Source organism: Callorhinchus milii, unplaced genomic scaffold (assembly GCF_018977255.1).
Source record: "Callorhinchus milii isolate IMCB2004 unplaced genomic scaffold, IMCB_Cmil_1.0 Scaffold5, whole genome shotgun sequence".
NCBI lineage: Eukaryota > Metazoa > Chordata > Chondrichthyes > Chimaeriformes > Callorhinchidae > Callorhinchus > Callorhinchus milii.
The window spans coordinates 3,345,017-3,372,211 of record NW_024704746.1 but is presented as its reverse complement, the minus strand read 5'-3'; the positions used below and the strand labels follow the sequence as shown (position 1 = coordinate 3,372,211).

Below are 27,195 nucleotides of genomic sequence, written 5' to 3'. Positions count from 1 at the left end.
TGACTCCTGCAACCAGAACCAAGCGATCTTCTTTGAAACAAGTACCTTTCTGTACACACCACGATCCCACCACCAGGCCCAGAGAACATCCTGCACCTTACCGGCTTTGGGGTTGGGGGGGGGGGGAATGGGGGTTGGGGGTGGGTGTGTGGGGGGAGATTAGCCGAGCGAGAGCGGACGAAGAGTTGGTTGTTGAAATAAAAGCAGGTACACGGCACTCACTGATTGGTACACACTCTTCACACCTATATTTCAAGTTTGGAAATGCATCTTTTCAGGTAGCAATACAAAAAGTATCAATCCATGAAGAATGCATAATTTCTGAAAATTTATTATGAAAACAGCTTTTTTTTCTCCTGCTACCATTACTGTGTTGGATATAAAACCAGTATCCCAATATTTGTTGCTTCTGTGTAGCAAGAGAAGTCCATTTTGAACGATTCCCTGTGGACAGTCCATAGGTGTGAATGGTATGGATGACAGTCTCTTTTTTTTTGTTAATATAATTGAGAAGGATCCTTAAGCATGCAAGCCTCGTAGAGGGGGCCTCGAGAGGGCTTCAGGCCAGGCTGCCGATGACGTTTCCCCAACTTAGGCCAGAGCTGGGAAAGCTTCGGGGTCGTCGACATTAGGAACGGATGCGCTGGACTGGAAGAAAGGAAGAAAGAAATAAAGAGGTTAAATGGGTTATCTCCAACAACAGCAAATGACATTTACATAGCACGTCTCACGTCAGGAGGACGTCCCCGAGGTGCTGGACAGTCAGGGATTTGGACCCGAGGGAGGTAATAAATTAAAAATGTATTAATTTTTTTTATTAAGTCATAACAATATGGTCACTCAATCCACGAGTGTTTGTGGGACACTTGTGTGCAATTGGCTGCCGCATTTCGCCCACAAAATATACCACAGTCAATTGACTTTATAGTATATTTGTGAAGCTCTTTGAGATGTCTCAAAGACGTGATAACGCGCTGTATCAAAAATGTAAGCTCAACTGTGTTAGCTCAGGAATGACTCCTGTGAAAATTCAGCCTTTAAAAATCTTTATCGTTTAAAATGGGGTGTAAATGCCTTTACTGCAAACTCAGTAACCTTCAGTGTCTCTGATAAACGCGGTGGCCATTTTAAACAGGCTCCAGGTTTCGATGAGAAGGAAAATAACGTGGTTGCGTTAAACCCACCACAGCGCACTAGGTTTAAGCGAGTACACGGGAACTCGAGTGACACCCGAGATTCTGATGTAGATAAGGCACCTGCACTGATATTTTTGTCCTTGCTGCCATAGTAACGTTCGTAGCCATTTCCTGCTTCAACAACTTAGCACGTGTGAAACAGAAGGGAGGCTTCGGAGTATTCGTGACCAACAACAGACAACTCTCTCTCCCCCACTCCTTGCTCCTTCCTACCTCTGAGACCTGCTAACACCATATCAACCTGTCCGTTCCCTCTGCTCAGCAGGCTCTGGCCTGCTCCGTGTCCCCCGCCCGCCCCACCATCGACAGTCTGGGCTTCAGCCTCTCTGCCCCCACACTTTGGAACTCCATCCCCTTTGCCTCTCCCCCTCCAGATCCTTGCCTGTCCAGCGCCTTGGGACGTCCTCCCGATGTGAAAGATGCCGTGTAATTGTAGATGGTTTGTTGTCCTCTCCTCTAACCCCATTGTCTCAATCTGTCGCCACACACTTAAACACAACGCAATTATCTAATCCCCTCTCACGTGAGGGTGTGACCTCGGCTGTGACAGTAAGATATTCACCTCAGTGGCTCCCCCTGGTGACACAATACTAGCACTACACAATCACGCTGATCCCAAAACCAGGCCGCAAAACAGTGTATTCGGATAATAATAATAATCCTTGCATCTGATATAGCGCTTTTCCCGTCGGAGGACGTCCCAAAGCGCTTCACAGAACACACTGTAAAGTGAATTGACTGTATATTTGTGGGCGAACGCGGCAGCCAATTGCGCACAGCAATGTCCACAAACAGTCGTAGATTAAAATGACCAATTTATTATTGTTTTTGGTTTTGGAGGGATTATTCTTAGGCTCTGTGTGGAGTAAGGAAACTTGCCCAAGGTTTCACCCTCTGCCCGGAATTGAACTCAGGTCTCTCGCTTGCAAAGCGAGTGCTCTAACCACTGAGCTACAGGACTCCAGGATATTCTGTTTGGACAACTTAATCCACAACTGTTTTTTTTACACAATGGGACCAGTACCAATTAACACACCATTTGTGCTCTCTATTGCATTAAGGACACAGATTTAAGATAACTGTCAATAGGAGATGAGAATTTTTTTTTAAAAAAAAGTTTTTACGGTCTGGAATGCACTGCCTGAAAGCGTGGAGGAAGCAGATTCTTTAAAAGGGAATTAGATAAGAATTTGCAAAGGGAGTGGGATTAGTTGGGTCGCTCTTTCAAAGAGCGGGCACAGGCACGATGGGCCAAATGGCCTAGTGTTAGTGTTCAGAGGGATTTGGGTGTCCTTGTACACCAGTCTCAAATTGCAGCAGCAACTAAGAAGGTGAACGGCAGTTAGCGTTCATTGCAAAAGGTTTAGGGTACAAGAGTAGGGAAGTCTTGCTGCAACTGTGTAGGGCCTTGGTGAGACCGCACCGAGAGTATTGTGTGCAGTTTTGGTCTCCTGATTTAAAAAGGACATATTTGCCCCAGAGGGGGTGCAGCGTAGATTCACTCGGTTAGTTCCTGGGATGAGGGAACTGACCTATGAGGATAGACTGAATAAACTGGGGCTGTATTCTCTAGAGTAAGAAGAATTAGGGGAAATTTTATTGAAAGATATAAGATTCTTAAAGGGCTGATAAAGTAGACACTGAGGGTCTGTTTCCCCCAATAGGAGAATCTATAACCAGGGGTCACTGTCTTAAAATTAAGGGTCAGCCTTTTAAAACAGAGTTGAGGAAACATTTCTTCACTCAGAGGGCAGTGAACTTATGGAATTCACTACCCCAGAAGGCTGTAGATGCTCAGTCCTTGAACATCTTCAAGACTGATAGATTTTTAAAAAACAGAGGGATTAGAGGATATGGGGATAGGGCGGGTAATCAGAGTGAGGTCTGAAGATCAGCCATGATCTTATCGAATGGCGGAGCAGCGCTCAAGGGGCCGAATGGCCGACTCCTGCTCCTAATTCTTATGTTTTTATTATTCTAACTGTGAATCTTTGTCTGTAAGATTCCTCCTTTTAAAGAAAAGCTCACGTTAACCCTCTCCTGAACACTCAATGGATGGATGACAGCGCCGCCTAACGGTGCAACGCAGCATTGCAGCTCACTACCAACCTCGTGCTTCAATAAAGTTGGCGGAAACCCATAATCAATATTCAGGATTTGCGACCTGCTGAAATTCTGTTCAAATTAATGTGCTGCGACTTTAAAATCTTTACCCAATTAATCCCCCACTTTTTAAAAAAAACTAACTTCCGGGTCAACGGGTCACGACAGACGTCATTTCCTTTGCGCCGTGAATTTACGTGAATTCCCCGGTTTACGCGAATTACTACAAACTACTACAAATTCTAAAGAAGCCATTGCAACCACGACGACGACAAATGACCTTTACACAGAGTCTTTCATGTCGGGAGGACGTCCCAAGGCGCTGGACAGTCAGGGATTTGCACCCCAGCTGGTGGTTGGGATCAGGAGGGGTGGAAGGGCAGGGAGGGTGGGTGTAGGAGGGTGACCGAAGGCGCAGTCGCAGAGGAGGCTCTTGAGCCGGGCCTTGGAGGCAAAGGAGCTTTCAAAAATCCAAATGAACGTTAGCAACAACAACCTGCATTTAGACAGCGCCCCTCACGCCCCAGACTGCTCGACAGTAACCGAACCCCACACCGAGCCGGGGGTGGGGGGGCAGGTGACTGCACAAGGAGGACTTCAGGTGCACGACCTTGAAGATGGTGAAGGAAGAGGGCAAGGGGGAGGGATAGAGAAGGAGTGGTCCGGCATTTTGGGGGATTAGTGGCTGAAAGCACGGCCACCGATGGTGGAGGACACGGGGACGAGCCGGAGGCCGGAGCCAGCGGGTGGAGATACCTACAAGGAGCAGACGAGGAGGACCGCAAAAACAGCCCAAACCCTTGTACCTTGTCAGCTCGCATCCCGCGGACAGGCCGTCCGCCTCCAGCGCCTCCTCCTCCACCACCAGCGCCTCCTCCGGCACCTCCACCTCCTCCTCGCCCACGGCCTCCTCGTCCTCCTCTCCCCCCGCGCCCGGGGCGGCCCAGGTCGCCAAAGTTGATCTCCAGCTGGGAGGTGATGTCATTGGCTGGCTTGCGGAAGTGGTGATCCAGTCCGGACTCGTCAGTGGTGACCTGGTGAAAGTGACGTCAGTTCAAGCTTTCCCGACCAGCACAATCCGTGTAACATCCATCACACAATTACACGGTGCAAGCCAGAGATCGATCAATTGCATGCTGTTCACCACCCATAACCCCAAAAAATAGCCATGCAGATGCAGAGGTAATCCGGGAGTAATAATCGCCCCCCTCCCCCACCAAAAAAAATACAAAATAATAATTTGGTCACTCAACCCACGACTGTTTGTGGGACACTGCTGTGCGCAACTGGCCGCGATTCGTCCACAAAACACACAGCCAATTCGCTTTACAGTATATTCCATGAGGTGCTTTGGGATCTCTCAAAAAAGTGATGTCCAGCTACAACAAACTTGGTGGGGTTTTTTTAAACTGACAAATGGCTAACCTTACATAATCATAAACGGTTGAAACGTTCATGACAAATTTACGTTTGGTTACATTTCAGCGTCAAGCTCGACTCGGCTGTCATTACTCTTGGATCCTAATATTGTGGGTTCGAGCCTCAGACAGGATTAACTGTGGGAGCGCTGTGTTTACAGGGAGGTGATGTAACATGTTAAACTGAGGTCCAATTGGACATTAAAAGATTCTGGGACACAATTTTGAAGAGCAGAGAGCTCTTTATTCCTCCCTCACTCACTCGTATTTACCCACAAATGAAACAACTGAAATGGCAGGTCACCTCATCACTGGGTGTGTACACATTAGCTGCTGCTGAAGTTACATGAAGCGGTTTAGACATTTCATTGCAATAAAGTTTGACATTAAGTCCATGCGTTTCGTTTCATCTAGTTAGTGCGAGCTGAATTTCAGCACAGAGTAAGTGTAGCACATTAGTGACATTACTATTGACGGAACCGGGGCACTACATCAACCAAACCTCAGTGTTAACCCGGCAGCAAGATATTAGCTCCTGTTCAGTTGCGAAATGTCATTCGGGGAAAGAGGAAACAGCACATGGCAAACGCAGAGAATCACTCTTCCTAACCAAAGCAATTCGTATTTCAACTTATTTTCAGTGCCTCACAAGGATATTGAAAAGAATGTTAGTTTTTAACATTCGTCTTTTTTCGTCTAGCATTTTTTCGTCTAGCTTTTCTTATGTTCTCATATAGAAAGCAGTTCACTTTCCAAGGGCGGTAATCCCTTAAAAAAATTTGGCCGCTCAATCCATGACCGTTTGTAGGACACTGCTGTGAGCAATTGGCTGCTGTATTTCTCCCGCAAAATACTGTATTTCGCCCAGAAAATGCAGTGGATTCACTTGATGGTATATCCTGTGAAGCGATTTGAGACGGATAGTTTGAAACCTCCAATCTCATAATCAATCTTGTTCTGAACACTAAAACCAGAGGACATGGCCTGCGATTGAAGGGGGTAGATTCAGAAGAAATCTGCGGAGACACTACTTCAGTGAGCGAGGAGTAAGCTTATGAAACAGGCTCCCTAGGGAGACAAGGCGGTGAAAGCAAAAAGTGTTGTTTGTTTCAAGAAATTAGATTGATTTCCACTAGAAAATAATATCTGGGGATACAGTATATAATTTGGGACACGACACGACATGTCAAGTGACTGCCAGGATGGTGAAAGGCGAACTGGATGGATTTTAGTCTTCTTTCGCCAGCAAATTCTTATGTTCTTCAATGCGTCATTACCGAGCGAGGAATTGTGGTATTAGCGCTGGTAGAAATGATTCGAGTCAAACACAAAGTGGGACAGAATTTATCCAAAAGCCTGTGTTTTTTTTAATATATTTTTAAAATATTCGGTGCACATTTCTGCAAGGCGTGTGGCAGGCAGCAGTAAGAAATCAAATGTTAAGCCAAGTTATAATAATGCAAGGATTATTATAAATTTGAATGTTTATGCTCTGAAAACACAACGTTAGCAGGACTAAAAGATCCGGTCTTCCAATAGTACTCGTGGCTAAAGCAAGCTGGTCACATTTCGCCTCACTCACTGACCCACTAGCCTTTAGCAAGGAATCATCGATCAGCTGAATGGTAGTGCTGATGAACCTAAAAAGATTCTCTAAATAAGCATGTTTAGGCTGAATACACAGGGATGGATGAATCTAGGTGGCTCTAGTAGGTTTAAGCGCTATTCAACCACTAAGCCTTGTGCAAGGCTCGAGTTTTCCACACCGTTAAAAACCTTTCACTGTGCCCGACTATTCACCCGGAAAAAAAAAAGGATTAGTTCACCAGAAACATGCAACATCGACCTAAAACGTGCCTTAGCCCACTGCAAGCAAGTAACATTGACAGCGTAGGAGGTTTAGAGGTCTCAAAGTAGAAAATGATGAGAGTTGCAAATTGCAGCCACACACAAAATGAGGCTTTTTTTTCATGAGGTTTACAAAGCACACGGCAGTTCGATACGAAAAAAAATTGAAAATCACAAAGTTAGAGGAAATATATTACCGTAAATTCCAAACTATGGACATCTGCTTCATTCTCAAAACGTTTCTAGCAAATTAAAAAACGCAAAAAATTATTTCCGAAGAGATTTTCGATCAGTCATAGTGAGATACAAACGTGTAAAAACTGAAGGGCTACTGAGAAACCAGAAGAATGATGCATTTAGACTGACGGCCATTAAAAATCACACACTTTAAATTTATAGGAAACTTTATAAGGTCGGCCAGTTTTCAGTAGCGCCGGTGTAACTTCGGCCCCAAACTACATTCGAATGATTCCTAAATGGAGTTAGTACAATACAAAGACAGTTAAAACTATGGCACAGTTACTAGACCAATAGCCCTGGACATAACCAGAGTTTATTAAGAAAACAATTCTAAAGGAAGCAACGACAACAGATCCACATTCGATACACAAGACTCGACAGATTGGCTGTTGGAATTGTTTCAGGCCACTTACCTCCTCACTCTTTGGCTTGCGCAAGACAAAGCCCTTTTTCCACTGACTGCTGTCACAGCCCTCGTTGGGTTTACGGATGTTAAACTCAGCCTTTGAGCGTTCCTTGTCCTGCATGGCCTTCCATTCGTCCAGAGTCATTTCTTTGGGGCCTCCTCTTTGACCTCTTCTACCTCGTTCTCCCTAATCATTATGAAGAGTTAGTCGCAACACGCAACATACACCACCGCCGCTCATCTCCTGGTATAACATCGGTCTGGACAGATTCATAATGAGAGCTAGCGGGACCAAGGTCTAGCCTGTAACAGTCTATGTCCTTCACACGTACCCTATCCTCAGTGTGGCTACTTGCCATGGCACTGCTTCCTTAGCCAATTTGCTTAAATGCATTGTCCCGGTTGGAACCCGGTTATTAGTCGATCGGTGGATCACTTTTGGGTAATAATCCCTCCAAAAAAACGCTTAGCCACTCAATCCACGACTGTTTCTCAAACACTGCTGTGCACAATTGGCTGCTGCCGCATTTTGCTCACAAAATGAACTCAATTCCAAGAGCCAGAGAGCAGAGTGCACATGTCCACTGCTGCCTTCAAACTCTGACAAGATCTTGTGTTAAACGTGCTATGTAAACACTATGCTATCACACAGTCCAAGGCGTAGCTCACACCCCAATGTCTAGCAGCTCTGGGCATCCAGTTATTTCCATAGAAAGTAATTCAACTCCAGATCTCTGAATGCTTGATATTTATCTTGAGTTGATGGGTTAGGGTTGGAAGTGAGGGAAAACAAAAAGCAAACAGTTTTAAGAACTCACTTGTTTTCAGAGTCAACGACTTGTTGTTGTTCATCGCCCTCAGGCACCTCCTCAGTAACAGCCGACTGGTCGAGATCGCTGCGATAACGGGAGGGAAAACAAATCAGAACAAGATCTTGCATTTATATAGCACCCCTCATGCAGCGCTTGACAGTGGCAAAGCACAATGCCGAACTGGGGGGAGGTGACCGTAGAAATGGTCGAAGATAAAGATCTTCAGATGGAGAAGGGGCAAGGCGGAGCAATAGAGGAAGAGTTTTTCTAGATTTCGGGCAGTAGTGGCTGAAAGCGCAGCCACCGATGGTGGAATGGAAAGCATAAGTGATGTGCAGGAGGCAGTGGAGTCGGGAGTAAGCAAGTCGGATAGAGGTAGGGAGGTGCCAGGGCATGAAAGGATTTGAAAACGAGTGTGAGGATTTTGAAATCGATCTGTCCGGTGCTAGAGAGCCAGGGGAGCCTGGCGAGGACTGCTGTGATGGGGGGACGGAGTTTAGTATGTGTGACAGGGAGCCAGTGGAGCCTGGCGAGGACTGGTGTGATGGGGGGAGGGAGTTTAGTATGTGTGACAGGGAGCCAGTGGAGCCTGGCGAGGACTGGTGTGATGGGGGGACGGAGTTTAGTATGTGTGACAGGGAGCCAGTGGAGCCTGGCGAGGACTGGTGTGATGGGGGGATGGAGTTTGGTGCGGGTGAGTATGCCTGAACATGGGATAAGAGGGTTCTCGGATCAAAAAGGCAGCATTAATAGCAACAGACCTTGACTTTCTACTGACCTGAATTCATCCTTGACATTTCCCCAGTTGTGTGATCCGCTCCCCCCACGTTTGTCCTCAGGTTTCAGGCTACTGGAAGAGAAACTATTCTCTCTATATATCTGCTGTATATGCACAATTGTACTTATAATACCATCAGTCAAAAAACGCCTCGTTATTTCACCAACTCACTCCCGATGACTTGTCACAACAACAATAACAACACAATCCGCTCGCTCAGTTGAACAGCTTTAACATTTTCTTCAGGTCAACATTTTAAAGCTAATAAATTGCCAATTTACTTTCAACAAAGAGAAAGAAAAATCCCTGGTTCCATTGGTTCTTTGTTTAAGTAGTAGCTTAAGCACGTCAAACACTAAAACAAAACCCATCTCGAGCTCCTTTGTATCATTAAAAAAAAATTACAATAGCAAGTATCTAACAGGGATGAATTCTGGTTATATTTTATACTACGTTATACAGAAACGCAAGACAGGGGGGGGTATCATCTTAAAATGAGAGCGAAGCCATTTAGGAGTGAAATCAGGAGACAGTTTTTCACCCAAAGGGTAGTGGAAATCTAGAAATCTCTCACTCCCCCAAAGGCTGTGGATTATGGCTGAATCCATTCACATTTTCAAGACTGAGGTGGATAGATATTTGTTAGGTCAGGGGATAACAGGGGAAATGGGGCAAGGGCAGGTAATTAGGGTAGAGGTATAGATCAGCCATGATCTTATAGAATGGCGGAACATGCTCGAGGGGCTGAATGGCCTCCTCATGTTCCTATGTCTCAAAACCGCGACAATATTGGCGAATCTCCATCGCATCGTCTCCAGGTTGTATTATGGGACCAAACCCCCTATACCTAGACAGGTTCTAAATGAACATTTTGGGGGTGAGTGAGGTTTTTGCTCAGCACAGGGTGAGGCGGGTCGATTGAACTGTTTTATCAACTTACGATCGGTCGCTTCCGCTATGTCTGTCAAATTCACGTTTGCCACGAGAGTCAAAGCCATCGCTCCTGCCTAGGCCACGGCCACGCCCGCGGCCCCTCCCACCTCCGCGGCCACGAAGGGGTCGTTCACGGTCAATGGGCCTGCTGGGAGAGACAGGAATTCTGTTAACAAACGGCAGCAAAGCAAATGGTCCAATGTCAACCCCCACTAATTTGGTGATATACCAAAAACATCACGTTAAGACCATGATGTGGAGGCCCACAGTGTACTGGTCAGAGCGCTCGCCTCGCAAGCAAGAGGACCTGGGTTCGATTCCCGGACAGGGCAAAGCCTTAGGCAAGTTTCTTTACTCCACCCACATGCCCCTGTTTTGCTAGCAGTAAGCAGGAATCCGGTTCTTAGTCGCTTGGAGAATCGCTTTTCCGAGGATAATAATCCCTTCCAAAAAAAAGAATAATTTTATCACTCAATCCACGACTGTTTGTGGGACGCTGCTGTGGGCAATTAACTGCCGCGTTTCACCCACAGAATACAGTCAATTGACTTTACAGTATATCCTGTGAAGCGCTTTGAGACGTCTCAACAATGTGATAAGGCGCTATATCAAAAGCAAGGTTTATGTCATACTAGCTCTGATTCCCCAATCTGTGCTGAGTTAAGGCAGAGGATTAAATGCCACCGGCTTCAATTCGCAAGTAACATTGTATGTTTCGTCGTTAGAGATTAATGTCCAGAATCTCCAGTCTATGGTAAATTGTGCGCTGCCATATCACAACAATCAGCCATGTGGATACCTGCTATTTTTTCCAACCTTAAGACTGGCCAAACACCAGGACTTTTGAGCCACAATTTTACCTACTTAAACATCACGGACCAACGCAACACACTAAGTTACACCAACAGGGGTGCGTTTTTTTTTAATTAATAAAAGGGCACCACAAACAGAAGCAGCAAGTCTGTTGGCCACTCATATCAATATCTGTGGAATCCTGTAGCTTAGTGGTTAGAGCACTCGCCTGTCAAACGAGAGGACCTGGGCTCGACAGCGAGAGAGAGACACACACACACATTCTCGACAGCCGCGCAGGTGCTTGAGTGAAGCCCATTTCCTGCCTGAGGCGTTGCCATGATCCCAACACTCTCCACTCAGTCGCTGCACCAAGGCATCGGGCAAACAGCTGTCAGCAGCGAGCAGAAGTCGGGCGCCGAGCATACTTTAATTTCACAGGTTTTCGTAGAGCGGAGTTGCTTTTAGGAGGGCGTTTGTTTTAACGGATCCCGCGGAAAAATTGCGGGCGCAAAACCTTGCTCCAATGCAAGTACAGAGGATTATACTACATGTGTGTGTCGAGATGTCCAATGATTTATCCTTGATTTCGATATACTGTCTTATCATGCCTTTGAGACATCTCAAAACGCTTCACAGAAAATACGCTGAAGTGAAATGTATATTTTTTGTGGGGAGAAAAAAGGTGACAGCTAATTGTGCACAGCAGAGTCCCACAAACAGTCGTGGATTGAGCGACTGTATTTTTTTTAGAGATTATTAACCCCAGAAAGAAATCTGCCAGGGACTAATAACCGGAAAGAATTTGAGTGAGAGAAGGAGAGTTGAGGATCAAACCAAATGCCAAGGTTGCACACTGTTTTAATGAGTTTTGAGGAAAGCCAAGGAAATACTGGCAGGAGTAGAGAAGGATGGCTTCCAGCCATCTTGTCCATGTTAAGCTGCAAGAAACTGAGACTGATCCACGCCTTGATGGCTGACAAGCAAGCAAATAATAATTATATCGCCTGTAGTCCTGTAGCTTAGGGGTTAGAGCACTTGCCTCCCAAGCGCGAGGACTCTGGTTCGATTCTCGGGCAGGGAAAAACATGGAGCAAGTTTCCTTAAACCACAAGACTCTGTATACCTACCAGTAAGTAGGAACCCGGTTGTTAGTCAATCATTTTTCCAAGGGTAATAGTCCCTTCAAAAAAAATTATAATAATTTGATCACTCAATCCATTACTCTTTGCGGGATACTGCGGTGCGGAATTGGCTGCTGTCTTTCGCCCACAAAATACAGCCAATTCATTTTACATATATTCTATAAAGAGCTTTGAGACGTCCAGAAGACGTGATAAGGCTCTATGTCAAATGCAACTATTATTATTAAGCAGACAATTGACACTTTTTTTTAAAAAATGGTGCAGGTTACGCTCCTAAAAAGACTGAAACGTTTAATGTTAATACAATTTCCAAACATAAAATAGGTATAATAAAAGAACGCAGGAAACAAAATTTTCAGAAACATCTGCTCCCTCATTTGCCCAGTCTTTGTCCAGAGGATTTTTTAAAATCCATTCTTTACACCATCAGCGGGTTAGGATACAAGAGACACCTATTTATTTTGTGAAGACTGGTAAGTGGTACAGTAACGAAAAATGTACACCAGATTTTTTATATATCCTGCCAGTGATGTGAAAGATTAGTTTTACTTCTAATCAGATGGAGGCACGTGACAGCAGTTCAAAATGGTGCCTAAGATTGAGACACGTGATAAGTAAGCAGAGAGGAGTAATTGAATTTCTCTCGGCTGAGGGGATTTCGCTGATTGAGATTCACCATTGCATGATGGACAGTTCTGTGTTGTTGCGAGTACTGTAAGACCCTGAGTAAATGGTATGAAAAGTGGAGAAACTGAACTTCCAAAACGGGTCGCACAGTGGGCGGCTGTCAACAGCTATTAATGAAGAGAATACGGATAAAGTTGCTGAATTTATCTGCAAAGCAAAGATCGGCGCATCGCTCAGCGTGAGCGTGAGAGTCTCAGTATCAGTCGGTCATCATGCCATACAGATGATTCATTACTCTATAGACTGCACGTGGTCAGTTCTACGAGCGCTAACCGTATTGCACAAGGAAACCAGAAAGGCCAGTTGCACAGCGTTTCACCCACAAAATATACAGTCACTACACCTTACAGTACATTCTGTGAAGCGCTTTGAGGCGTCTCGAAGACATGATAAGGTACTATATCAAATGCAAGGATTATTATATTATCGTTGTGGCAAACTGGCACTGATTCCACATTGACACAAGTGTGTAGATGGTGATTAGGTGGGAAAACAACTGCAACAACAATATAGTGCCCTCTGTGCAGGGTAGGATCTCAGAGCGCTTAATTCTGAGCCAGGGGAAGGGGCAAGCTGGCCGTAAGCACGGTCAAACAGGAAAGTTTTCTGGCGGGACTTGAAAGAGGAGAGAGGGGGCTGTAAGGTGGAGGGATTGAGGGAGAATGTTCGAGAAATTTGGGGTGTAGTGGCTGAAAGTACAACCTCCAATGGTGGGGCGGAGGGTGCAAGGGACAATCAGGAGGTTGGTGCCCATCGAGCGGAGATACCGGGTGGTGGATTGGGGGGTGAGGAGGTCGGAGAGGTAGGGAGGTGCCAGGGAGTGAATGGATTTGAATACGGTGAGCACCTTGAAGGCAATCTGTTCGGTGATGGGGAGCCAGTGGAGCCTGGCCAGAACTGGTGAGATGTGGGTACGGAGTTTGGTCACTATGTAGGGTGCAGAGTTGCAAATGATGGAGCTGGGGAGACCGGTGAGAACTGCGTTGGAGTAATCCAAGTGGGAGGTGACAAACTCATCCACGATGGGGTCAAGCTAGCAGGTGGTTTATCTGGTTAATTGTGGTTGAGAGGGAGGGAGAAATGAGGGCCAAGGAGGGGGTAGTGGCAGGAGCTGTGGCAGAAGGAGAAGGCAGTGTGGATGGTCTGGGTATGGTGGAAGAGGACATGGGGGGTGGGGGGGAGGATGATGCAGCCAAGCGGATGCTTTAAATATTTGAGGCAAAGAAGTATAGTGCCTCCTCACACTTGGCGCTTGACGAGAGGATAGAGGGGGCTTGAGGAGGCGCACGGAGGAGGAGATGGACAGTGGGAAACAGCATCTTTGGATTGTTGTTTGCGTTCAGGATGACTTTGGAGTAAAAGTCAGTTCGGGTGTGTGAAAGGGAGAAGCGGTAGATATGGAAGTGCTCGAGTGTATTTAAAAAAAAGCTTCTTTTGTGTCTATATGTTAAGTTTGGGAATTTAAAGAAGACCCCTGAGAAAATATAAAAGGAGGCATTACTTTTGGGGTACTCCTCGTACAAGTGTAGATCAAATTCAAAACAGTTTGCTGAAAGCAAATATTTATTCGAAAATTTGTTCAAAGAAGTGTTCGTTGCACACAAAATACAGTTACGCCACTTTTCAGTACACGGGTGAAGCGCTTTGAGACAGCTTGACGACTGTTTAGGCACTTGAGCAGATGCAGGCATTCAATTAAATAAATTAGACAGTTGGGCGGATGTTTTCTCACAGTAGGGAAAGGCTCATTGGTGAAATTTGCATTGATGCATTAAACAAGATTACATAATATACCGGAGGACGCAACAGTGCACTTTCGCACTGTCTGTTGTTCTGGATCCAGTGGGGGCAGCTGTTCACATTTAAAGCACATGTTCATCAGACAGATGATCAAGAGCTGCCAAGATTACTGCTGACAGAAAGCTGCTAAAAATAATTCCATCCAAAACCCAAACAAGCCACTCGAGACATTGAGAAATAGGTTGAGAAAAACTTAACTCTCCCCTCGTCCTCCCCGCCATTACTGAACACCAATTCCAAGAGGCTTCCCACTTGAAGTATCCTGGGAGAGTTGTTCTTGACACAAGAATGATGCATCATGTTAAGCTTTGCCAGTATGAAACATATTGGAAGTCCTGTAGCTCAGTGGTTAGAGCGCTCGTCTCACAAGCGAGAGGACCTGGGTTCAATTCCCAGGCAGAGCGAAACAGCGGGCAAGTTTCCTTACTCCACATGCCTCTGTTTACCTAGCAGTAACTAGGAACCCATTCTATAAGATCACTGCTGATCTGTACCTCAACTCCAATTATCCACCCTTGTCCCTTGATACCCTTCCCAAACAAAACTCAACAAATATTGTTCTAAGTGCTGCTAACAGCTGGGGTTACGTTGAACCCTAGAAAAGCTCAGCTAGTCACAGACACTGTGTCTTTTTTGGGTCACAAAGTGGACCACCGGGATGATCTCCTCTTTCGAGCCGGGTGGCAACATTATAGCAGGAAGTCAAACCCATGGATTTGAATTTGTTCTGTTGCTTATGAGGAATGGTAGGATTCTCTCGTTGGTTCACCCCAAATTTTGCCAAACGCACGTGTGGCCTTTGTACAAACTGAGAAAACTACTCCGTGGGAGTGGACTGAAGTGAGGGCTGAAGCTGTACAGCAGCTGACAAGGCTCTGAGCACTGTTCTCTGCTTAGTTTATCCAGAGCCCTCAAGGCCTTCTCACTTAGAAGTATCTGGAGTCCTGTCACAGTTGCCTATACCAGTCGAGTCCTTACTCCAGTAGAAATCAAATCCAACACACATTTGTATATTGTACATTTCACATCGGGAGGACGTCCCAGGATGCTGGTCAGTTAGGGATTTGGACCCGAGCTGGCGTTTGAGATCAGGTGGGTGAAGGGCATGGGTAGGAGAGTAGCCGAAGGCGCGGTAGAAGAGGACGGTCTTGAGACATGTTTTGAAGGGAAGGGAGCGAGGCGAAGGGACTGGGATGGAGTTCCAAAGGGTGGGGACAGAGGCTGAAGGTCCGCCCAACGATGGTGGGGCGGGCAGGGCAGGCCGTCAAGCAGGCTGGAGCTTGCTGAGCAGAGGGAGGGGACAGGTTGATATGGCATTAACAGGTCACACAGGTAGGAAGGAGAAACATTTTCTTGCTACAGTATTAGCAATTATTAGTATTACTATAGTCTGGGTGATTAAACACTTTACAGCCATTACAGGATTTACCATTATCCTGCTAAACCAGCTTACTTTATTTTTAAATTCATCCCCATTAGCCCTTGTTCATGGACATTATTGCTACTAGAGAGGATTATAGAGATAAGAGAACGGTAGCCCAGCACCACTCTCAGCGGCATCAACCTGTGTACCAAGACAACCCCAAGGCAGAGAGTTCACTTCCCCCAATTAAATTTCAGGTTTGGCATGAGAAAGCTCCGGTATTCCCTCTAGCTTTTATCCATGTCACAGGTCTGGAGTTGCCATTGGACAACAACAACAAACAGATTGCATTTATAGAGCGCCTTTCATGTCGGGAGGACGTCCCGAGGCGCTGGACAGTTGGGGGGGACCCGAGCATTGGGGGGAAATGGTCAGGGGGAGGGAAGGGAGGGAGGAAGCGAGGAGGGGGTAGAGAGTCGAGAGGGGAGCTGAAGGCACGGTTGAAGAGAGACAGTGACTAGCCAAAGACATACGTGTTTGGGTCGACGATTCACTCTGCTCAATATGCAGAGGTGACTGCTCTGTTAGAGACAATTGTTGCCAAGACAAAAGCAAGATTATTTTTCGCTTACAATGGCAACAGATCATCTTTCCTCGCTAATGCAGAATTCCTGCTTTATTAGCTTAAATTTAAACTGGACAGCAATGGTTAGGAAACAGATTAAACAAGCGATGTTGAAATAGATTCAACATCTTGCATCTAAACTCACTGCTCTCATTTTTTTAATCAAAAAAATTGAGGGACAAAAACTCCAGGTCTACATAGGATAGGGAATTACCTGACTTATTTTGTAGCTTGGGAAGGGGCAAAAGGGGAGGATAGATTGGAACTAGCTATATCCAGCGCTGAAGCTCCTGTATCATTTATCACTCAATCAACAACAATTCGCATTTATATAGCATCCCTCACACAGGGAAGCGTCCCAGAGCGTTTGACAGTGACGGAGCACGACGCCAAGTTGGGGGGAGGGCGGACTGTTGGCACGCTCAAAGAGGAAGGTCTTCAGGCAGAATCTGAAGATGGGGAAGGAGGGATAGAGGAAGAGTGTTCAAAAGTTTCAGGACATAGTGCCTGAAAGAGCATGTCGCAGGTTAGTTGGTATCATTTTATTATATCTGTTCCGCCATTCTATAAGATCATGGCTCCAGTCCAATTTACCCGCCTTTGCTCTATATCCCTTAATACCGTGAACTACCAAATATATATCACCCTCAGTCTTGAATCCATTCAAGTGGAATGGATCCAGCATCCACAGCCTTTTGGGGGAGAGAGTTACAGATTTAGTGGACTGTACTGATGCTATTTCAGTGGACATCTTACGAGCAATGCATCTTACAAGGAAAGCATGGGAGCAAGTCGCAGTCAAGAGCATAACCAACTGCTTCAAACATTCTGGATGACCGCGCCTTTAGAAAGCTAAGTTTTGACAACTGAAGGGATGGACGATAAAAACATCATTGTATTTTATGGCAGAGAAACCTCAGGACAATGAGAGCTGCAATGATGATGTGGACTGTGAACCCGTGGTTCCTTCTCTGCATGAATGTTTCAAAGCTTATAGACATTGTACAAAGTTACGCACAGGCATTGCAAGTTACAGAAGAGTTATTTGGACTAATTCATAAGCTTGAGAACACTTACGAATATAAGAATTTGCTGGACAAACAAAGACCAAAGTCCATCTAGTTCGCCTTCCACCATCCTGGTAGTCACTTGACCTGTGGTATCCCAAAACTATATACTGTATCCCCAGATATTTTCTAAAAGAAATCTATCTAATTTGTTCTCGATACAAATGACACTTTCCACTTCCACCTAAGGAGCCAGTTCCATAAATTTACTACACTCACTGAAGTAGTCTCCGCAGTTTTGTTCTGAATTATCTCTTGTAGTGCAAAAACTGTGTTCACTCTAAAGCAGTGAACACTTGATAATTTGTTTCGTAAAAGAACTACAAATGAATGAACAGTAAACGTGATTTTCTTCTGAATATTTCCATTTATTCACCTTTCTTTTAGTTATTGGTAGTTCCTTCCTACGTTTAATGTTATTACAAGGCAAAGCTGCTGTGCTAAAGTTTCGTTCTTATAAATTATTTCTGATAGATTTTTTTAAAAATAGAGGGATTAGGGGATATGGGGATAGGGCAGGTAATTAGAGTTAGGTCTGAAGATCAGCCATGATCTTATCGAATGGCGGGGCAGCGCTTGAGGGGCCAACTGGCCTATTCCTGCTCCTAATTCTTATGTTCTTATACAGTAGTACTGTACAGTATTCTATGCTATTGCATTACAATTTAATAAAGACAGTTTTACGTAACATTTGTTGAATGTTTACTGCCATTTGTATTAATGACCCTCTTACAGCGAATACTCAGATATAATGCTCTTCCCATCATCAATTGTTGGTGTAACTGCAATGTTTTAATCAAAATCAGTTCATGGGTACTGTACCCAAGGACGGTCTCAGCGTCCTCAAACCAAACGGTAAACATCTATTAGACTTGCGAGGGTGTACAGAATGGCACAGACCAGCCATTTTGCTGCTAAAAAGGGGCTAGGCTGTACTCTGCACAGTCAGCATTGGTCATCATGGTGTTCGACTGAGGTGGTGAGAGCAAGTAAATTTTCCGCTTCCCTTACTCTACGAATCAAGCCACTCGACCTCAATTGTTCCAGCGATTTTTCAGAAAATACAGGACTGCAGCTGAGGCACAACTGAGAAAGACAAGGACATTTGATCTGTTAACTTGATGAGATGATCAGCATGCCAGTCCCAGAGACAGCTCACTAGTTTGAGTTTCAGAGACGACACTTGCTAGTTCATGAGAAACAACAAGCAATAGATCTTGAGATTTCCCATCTACTGCTTATGGATCTTGAGAATTTATGAACATTTTATGAATGTTGATATTGTTGGTAGTAACTTGCTATTGTAACTGTATTAACAACACAAGCTTGCATTTATATATCTGAAGATCTAGAGAAGGGGAAGGAGGGGACAAGGCGGAGGGATAGAGAAAGTCTTCCAGAGTTTCAGGACGTAGTGGTTTGAAAGCGCGGCCACCAATGTGACAAGGGCTGTCCCCGCAGACACCCTCTCCCAAACTCTTCTCAGTCCCAAATCATCATAGGACAACTTGGACCTGATAACCGTTTTCACGACCACCCGATCAAGCCAGGTGATGAGATGGCCTCTTCAGCAGTACCAGCCGGCCTGAGCCTAGTGACCAAGTGCTCAAGTGAGCTCTGTGTTCCTGTACCTCCGTTTACTCTCTTTGAGGGTAGATCACACTCCTCAGATTGGGAGTACTGCGATACCAATCCCAGCCAAAAGCCATAGCTCCCATCAGGAGCTCAAACTTCCCATAACGCATGATGGGGAGATTCAGTTCTGGCCTTGTTATACATAAGCAAATTTCAAAAGGAGATTGAAAATCATAATTTACTTCAGCACAGAATATCAGGCCCAGACTCAACTGCTTTACATAGGCAGAGATCAGTGAGGTATCTGTAGGCAGTCACACAAAAATAATACTTGCATTTGATATAGCACCTTATCACACGTTCAGATGTCTCAAAGCACCTCACTATAAAGTGAATGATTTTATATTTTGTGGGGGAAACATGGCAGCCAATTGCGCCCAGCAGTGTCCCACAAACAGTCATGGATTGAGAGACCTAATTATTGTTTTTATTTATACATATAGGGATTATTACCCCTAGATATCGATCTCAACTTGAACCACTGAATACGTTCACATTTTATTCAGATCAGAAACAGGGCTTCAAAGTTACGATACAATTCCTAGTCTTCACATAATATGTATAACCTCCATCATTTCCTTAAGTGTGTAATAATTTAAATGCCAGATCATTTCAAGGATAAATAACTTGTCTGAGCCATTAACCCTTGCATACCAGGAGATAGCCAGTCTTCCAAGTGCTGAACATTCCCATACAATTACATCACAAACAATTTGTGGTTAGCACGCTCACCTCGTAAGCGAGAGAACTTGGATTTGATTCCCGGCCGGGGCGAAACCTTAAGCAAATTTCCTTTCTTCACACGCCTGTTTACCTAGTGTAAGTAGTTGTTAGTCGATTGGCAGATCGCTTTCCTTGGGTAATAAACCCCTCAAAAAGAATTTAGTCACTCAATCCACGATATTTTATGGGATACTGCTGCGTGCAATTGGTTCCTGGGTTTCGCCTACAAAATATACATTCAATTTACCGTGAAGCATCTTGAGACATCTCAACGGTGTGATAAAGCGCTATATCAAATGCAAAGATTATTATTATGACGCAATTTGTTCTTGGATTCCTATATATTTATTTCAGCGTCAATGGCTAGTTTCTACAGTTCTACACTCTTCCACGTTTAATACCTCTCACCAGCTCCTACTCCCCATTATAACATGGTGGGAGCAGCTTTTGAAAAAGCGGGGTAGCATCCAGTGACCGAATCGAGCCATCCCTGAACCAGCCAGCAAGGCCTTCAAATAAAATAATAATCCTACTGGATGCAGGACTGTTCCTGTTGGGAGAACGCCTCAATGCGCTTCACAGGATTTACCATGAATCACAGTGACTTTTTTTTTTGAAGGCAAATGCAGTCATGACTGCTCACATTCTGACATCATAACACTCACGCAGCCATGGCAGATCTAGTGGAATTGGTCAGAGGACTCACCCAACAAGCGAGAGGACCGGTATTAGATTCCCGGGCAGGAAACCTGAGGCAAGCTTCCTTACTCCACTTGCTTGTTTACCTAGCAGTAAGTTGGAACCCAGTTGTTAGTCAATTGGTGGTTCACTTTTTCGGGGGGTAATAATCCTTTCAGAAAAACAAATAAAAAATAATAAATTGGTCACTCAATCCACGACCGTTTGTTGGACACTGCAGTGCACAATTGGCTGCCGGTCAATTCACTTTACAGTATATTCTGTGAAGCGGTTTGAGACGTCTCAATAGCGTGATAAGGCATTATATCAAATGCAAGGATTAATATTATCTTTGACGGTTCTCATCTGTAACGGGGAATGAAGTGGATACTTGGGGGGGGGGGTGTGAAGGGGTTATTATCGAAACACAAAAAACACAAAACAGTATTAGTTTAAACTATCAAAAAACAAACCAACTGAGCCAATTACAAGTGAAGAAACTGAACATTTCAACCATGCTTCACACCACTCAAACTCTCACAACTCAGTACAAGTGCAGCGCAGTTAGACCCAATATCCTCACATGAATTCAATGGGACCAACACCAATTAATACACTGTTCTGTATTGCATTAAGGAGACACAGATTTAAGATAATTTGCAAAAGAACCAGGAGAGACTAGGAGAATTTTTTAAAAAGTGAGTTGCTATAGTCTGAAATACACTGCCTGAAAGGGTGGTGGAAGCAGATTTGATAGTAGCTTTCAAAGGGGAACTAGATGGACCGAATGGCCTCCTGCTGTGCTGTAAGATTCTAGGTCCTTCAGGTGTCCAGATTGCTCAATTTCTTATGTAATTTTATAGTTTGAAACAACTGCTCCAAATTTTGAGAAAGAATGTGAAATATTCTGTTGTTTCTTCGTTACCCCCATCCCTCAACCCCCACAAACCAGATCGTGGAATTTGACAACATGGGCAGAGGTTAGGAAGCATTTAGCTTCATTGGATGAACTTGCACCATCTTAAGTCAGAGTGCCAGAGGTGGTAACCAGAGGTTGTGGGTTCAAGACCAACGTTGGAATCGCACAATCAAAGCTGGCACTCCAATGCAGTCCCCGGGGGTGGGGGTTGAATGGTTGTAGGTGCCATCCTTCTAATGAGTCATTAAACATGGAAACAAGAGTGGGCCATTCAGCCCCTCGAGCCTGTTCTGCCATTCTATTAGATAATGGCCAATCTTGGCTAAACCAAGATATCCTGTGAAGCCCTTTGGAAAGTCTCACCGATATGATAAGGTGCTATATCAAATGCAAGGATTATTATTAAGGTGCTAGATCAAATGCAAGGATAATTATTGTTAAGCTCAAATGGCCTTGTGCCCCGCCTTTCTACGTACTGCAGTTTTACAAGTTCAACATTGGCACTCAAACGCTTTGAAAATGCAGTCGACATCGATTCAGCAAAACTCCCATGTGGCCTCAACTAATCAAGAAAAGTTTCCAGAAAATCTGTTTTGACAAGGCAGGTCAATCCCAGGGTCCCACTATAGTAGACCTATTGCTGGGTAAACTGCTGCACACATACTTTTCAGATGAGAATTCGCCTCCTCCTTCAGCCTTTTCTTCCACAGGTCTGTCAAAGCGCCTCTCACGAGGGGGGGGTGGTCTTCTCTCTGGCCTCCTGTCAGCGGGTTTACCTTCACCTTGAGACTGCTGTTGCTCGGGCTTCCTCCCAACCCGCCTGATGCCTAAAATACAAGTTTAGAAATGGGTGAACAAAGGGCAGGTGATTGAAAGCCGTAGCTCTGCTTACTCAGGACACTTATGACATTGCATGCCAAGTCTGAGAAACAACTAAGATGTGACAAGTTGCCAAAAAAGCCAACTATCTGTATGCCTGCAGTAATGTACGATGGGCACCACACCCATCTTACAGGTGGGAGATAAACCGCCCATCACACCCACTTCAGGATTTTTTTTCAAATTATTTTAAAAAACAAAGGTTTCAAATGTTCCACCTCGAGATAATTGATTCAATTATCTTCGACTCATGCACTCTTGTAACACTACAATGTTGGGTGTCTGTCAGCCTGGAGAAGCTGGTGAAACTCTCACCTCAGCAGAGATCAATAGCAACCAACAACAAATTGCATTTACACAGCAGCTTGCATGTCAGGACGACGTCCAGAGGTGCTGGACAATCAGAGATTTGGACCCGAGTAGGCGGTTGGGATCAGGAGGGGTGGAGGACAGGGAGGGTAGGGTTAGGACGGTGATCGAAGGTGCAGTCAAAGAGGAGGGTCTTAAGACGCGCTTTGAAGGAGGTAGGGAGGGAGCAAGAGGACTGTAGGATGGAGTTCCAAAGGTTGTGTGGCAGAGAAGCAGAACGTCCGTCCGCCAACGGTGAGTGGAGGGAGCGGACAGGTTGATATGGCATCGGCAGTCATAGAGGTAGGAATACAAATGTAATCTTGTTGTTGTTGTAGGAAGGTGCAAGGCTGTGAAGGGCCTTCAAGGATCAAGTCCTGTGTTGGGACTTTCAGCTCATAGACCAGGCTGACACACCAAGGCAGTGCTGGGACACACATTGTGTTGTCAAGAGGTCCTGGATGAAACGTTAAACCATGTCTACTTGTTCAGGTCGACATTAAACATGCATTAGCGCCTTTAGAAAAAGCTGTGCAAATTGTCTGCCACCTTTGTCTACAAATAATTATGACACCTTACAAACTCTGCAGCGCTTACAGATGTTTGGATACAATGTCAAATGCATGCAAGGATTTATGAACTATATTGTAATTACATTAAAAAGTGTTTAAATGGAAATGTTCAATAGGCTTTATGCTACCTTTAAATCTCAATCACTTTGGGGAAGAAGGTAGCCACAAACACAGCATATTTAAAGGTAGCCACTTGCAAGAAAGATTTCAGCAGTGTGCGTATGTACATACATATTATATAATATATACACACACATATATATACACACACACACACAGATCACTGATCAATTCAAAACAATTTTAATGAAATTCTTACTTAATTACTAATTAATTGTGAATTGTGAAAATCGTAATTCTCTATAAATACAAAAAACTAAAGCAGCCGTTTGAATTAACAGAAGATTGACTTTAACCCTCAGAGACAGTGATATATATACACACATATACACACTCATCTAATTTTAAAATTCTATGTGAAACAAAGAAAACATTCCAGCAAATATAAAGTGTATAGAAAAATAGAATAAACTCAGACATTCACTTAAGATGCCTTGCACATTCTCATACATAGAAAATTATGCTGGAAATGGGAACAAAATTCACAGTCTACCACAGCTGGCAATGTGGGCAGAGGACAGATATGGGATAGCCATTTTGGTACATCCAATAAGTTTGATAGAAGAATTGAAAAACAGTCCATGCCATTGTCAGAACCATTGAAATTCACTGCCCTGCCTCTAATCCTCACCTCAGCTATTGTAGAGCAGCAAAGTAATTATCCCGCTAGTTACTGTAATAGGCATCAACAAAGAAAACAATCGGTTGACAACTTCCCATCTACAACACTATATAATACCTAGGAGGTACAATATGGCTGTGCTGGATGGACTCTGCAGAAGGTCCAATTCATATTGCCCAGTTTACCTCAACATTTATAGGTGGTAAATAGGAAAAGCTAGCAATACTAAAAACACCTTCACTACAAATATCCCAGCATTATACCTTGCAGATTGGGCTCGAGCCTAGCATAAGCCACCACGTGTGGCGCCGTTTGAGCTACAGTTGGTCCAGGAAGGAAACCAAAAGTTGTGAGGCCTGCAGGCTTCAGCAACATAAACTAACTAACTAACCAGCTAGCTAACTAACTAACACCTGGCAGGTTAGTTAGCATTAAATTGAACAAGGAGCTACAAATCTGAGCTGACTACATTCTTGCACATTTGGAGCTAAATCCTTCAACAAATTACTGTACTTCCATGATTCACTGGTTTAGAACAGAATTAAAGAAAAACTATTCCAAAAATCACACATGGTAACTAGCAATCCAAAAAAACAAACTGAACCTAAGTACACCTCAGCTCTTGTAAAAGAAGTTTCAAACAGAATTAGGAAAAAACTCTAAGACAATGAAAGATTTAAAAGCAGGAATAATTTTCTGTCAAGTTTATTTCAGATTCAGGAAAGAAATTTGAATGCACACAATCATTTTATCATCATGGAGCATGATAGCAGCTGAACTCCATGTTCAGTTGCACCTGTTGTAACCTTCTCCTCTTACTCGAAGCTTAAAAAGCGATTGAACTCACAGGGAATACCAGAAGTACAATATTCATGTAAGCAAAACTGTCAAAAGTGTTTTCATCCACATGTAAAGCAAGGCAAGTCTGCAATACTTACACCATCTAATGCACAACAAATTAGTCCATGAATTTTAACACGACTGCAAAATGAACAACTTGCAATTCACCAATCTTATTTTAAAGATATAAAGAAAGTAAAGATGGATTTCAGGACATTTTGCAATAAATTACCTCAACACTTTGGGATAACACATAGAAGCATTCTGACTACTTTCACTTTTTGTCAAAATCCAGAATCATATACTCTATTGTTCCCCCTTTTAAAAAAAACATAAACCTGATAAAAATGCATATGCTAAAAAGGTGCAGAAATGCTTAAAACATACCACTGTTCCTTTGTAACCTGACGATTTCTATATAAAAATCAAAATTTGGAAGTTGCGCTCCTCTGCAGTTACTTATTTCTCCCTAAAAGTTCTGACACCCTCCCAGCAAGAAAATTTCAGAACTGCGCCTTTCAGAGTCAATTTAGCACATATTGCAAGGCAAATGGGTGGACACGGTTATACCATGCTCCCCGAGGGAAGGAGAGAGGGCACACGAGGAAGAATTTATTTTAAATAATTGTAATTAAGATTTCCCTCCCCCCACCCCACACAAATGCAATTTACTCTCCTTAACCATCCCATCTCCCCGCGTATCTTGCGCGATGTTACGGAGTAAATTGTTCAAAAGTGGAATCCATTTCCACCCTGCGACCGCGGTTGGAAGCGAGATGAAATCCAGCGTGCGCGGCTCGATAAAGCGATGGCAAGCGAGAAGGGAGGGAAAAGGGGTGGTGGTGGTGGTGGTGGTGGTGGCACGGCTGCAAACGTTTACGTTCACCTTGAATAATCTGCGCTGAGATAAAAGGCGAAGAAGCGGGCGAGGGGAGAAGAGGGGGGGTGGGTGGGGGGGGGGGGGAATTACTTGGATAGAGAGAGAGAAAAAAAAATCCACCGGAGCAATTTTTCCACCTGAACTGCTCCGCCATGCGTGGCCGAGGAAGGCACAAGGAAGGAGCCTGAAAATGGATGGCACTTTTGCAACCTGCAAACCACAGCACACGAGCAAGATGCCATGTGCTAGTGCGCTGGGGAGTGAGCAGTGTCTTACCCCCTCCCCCCACCACCCCTCCCTCAACACCTGTGGGCGACCATAGGTGGGGGGGGAGGGAGGGAGGAGGGAGTGAACCCCCATTGCTGTGTCTCCCCTCCCTGTCTCCCTCCCTCCCCACCCAGACACGAGGTTCGAGGTGCCAGGGCCCCGCTGACCCGCGGCCTCCACCAACCCACCAACCCACCCATCGCCCGCCCGCCCGCCCGACCCCGCGAACAGCCACACACTGCGAAACCTCCCCAAGAAAACAAGAGGCCAACCATAAAAAACAAGGGCCCGCGCGCCCAATAGCGAGACCCCCCCCCCCGCACTCTCCCGGCCTGCAGCGCCCGCCCGCCCTTCCTCCCTCCCTCTCCCTCTCTCCCGCCCTCGGCCTCCTCGTTACCTTCTTTCTTCAAGGCCGCGGGAGCCTGGGTCTCCGCTTTGATGTCGGCCGCCGTGACGGGCGCCTTCCTGTCCTTCTGCGACTCCCGCTTGGGCTGCTGTTGCTGCTGCTGCTGCTGCTGCTTGGCCGAGGCCGTCTTGTTGTCCTTCTCCCTCTTGTCTTTCTTGTTCTCCGCCTCCTTCAGGATCTCGAACGGATCGGACTCGTCGTCGAAGAGCTGGTCGAACCGGTTGGTCACGACGCAGCCGAAGCCTTCCTGCAGGTTGCCGGGCATGATGGGGCCCCCTTCAGAGCGGATTCCCTCGGATTCTACCAGGCAGCGTCCGCCGCTTGCAAATTACCTCAAAATGGCCGGTTAGAGACGGGCTTCTTGGTCGCGTTGTATGATGGGACGCGCCATCCGGGTGACCGCAGCCTCTCACACACTCTCTCTCTCTCTCTCTCTGTGTGTGTCTCTCTCTCTCTCACCCCTCCCCCCCCCTCCCTCCGCCTCCAGTTGCGCTAAGCATCATGGGACTTGTAGTCTTTCTTGATAAGGCTCGTGCATTCATCTAATCGATGCTTATGTAATGATTACTGTGCTGGGTGTGTGCCCACCTCCCACCCCCCACCCTCACCCACACCCACCCTCACCCACCACCACCCTCTGGAACTCCATCCCACGGTCCCTCCGCCTCGCTCCCTCCTCCGAGGCCCCGTCTCGAGACCCTCCTCTTGCACCCCGGCACGTGCCTCCAGACCGTGAAAGGCGGCCGCGTATACGTCATTTGCTGTTGTTGTTGCGCGCGCGCGTGTGTGTGTGTGTTGCATTGTCGGAGGTGCTGCCCTTTGCGCTCCTCCACGGTCGAGCGCTCTGGGACCCCGCCCTGCGTGAGGGGCGCTTTATCACTGCAAGCTGTAGTTACATTAATCATCGTGATCATGATTATTAACAGCATAGCAATATGCAAAATGGTCATTGGCATCAATAATTAATATGATCAATAATAATCCTTGTGTTTAGTACAGCGCCGTACCAGGTCATTGAGGCGTCTCAAAGCACTTCATGCTGTAGAGTTTTTGTGGGCAAACACTCCAAACAGTCGTGGAGAGAGTGACCAAT

At 45.3% G+C, this 27,195-nt stretch overlaps 1 protein-coding gene across 1 annotated transcript; it reads right to left on the bottom strand.

Annotated features, from left to right (window-relative positions):
* Window positions 1-323: 323 nt before the first annotated feature.
* serbp1 (SERPINE1 mRNA binding protein 1) lies at window positions 324-26,559 on the bottom strand. The gene is given in 10 exon segments (NM_001292597.1): window positions 324-648; window positions 4,106-4,333; window positions 6,763-6,807; window positions 7,219-7,368; window positions 7,371-7,398; window positions 8,030-8,107; window positions 8,802-8,873; window positions 9,742-9,879; window positions 21,833-21,995; window positions 26,094-26,559. Coding segments are annotated over 10 exon segments (1,233 nt in total). The 5' UTR covers window positions 26,368-26,559; the 3' UTR covers window positions 324-591.
* Between the last annotated feature and the right edge of the window lie 636 nt (window positions 26,560-27,195).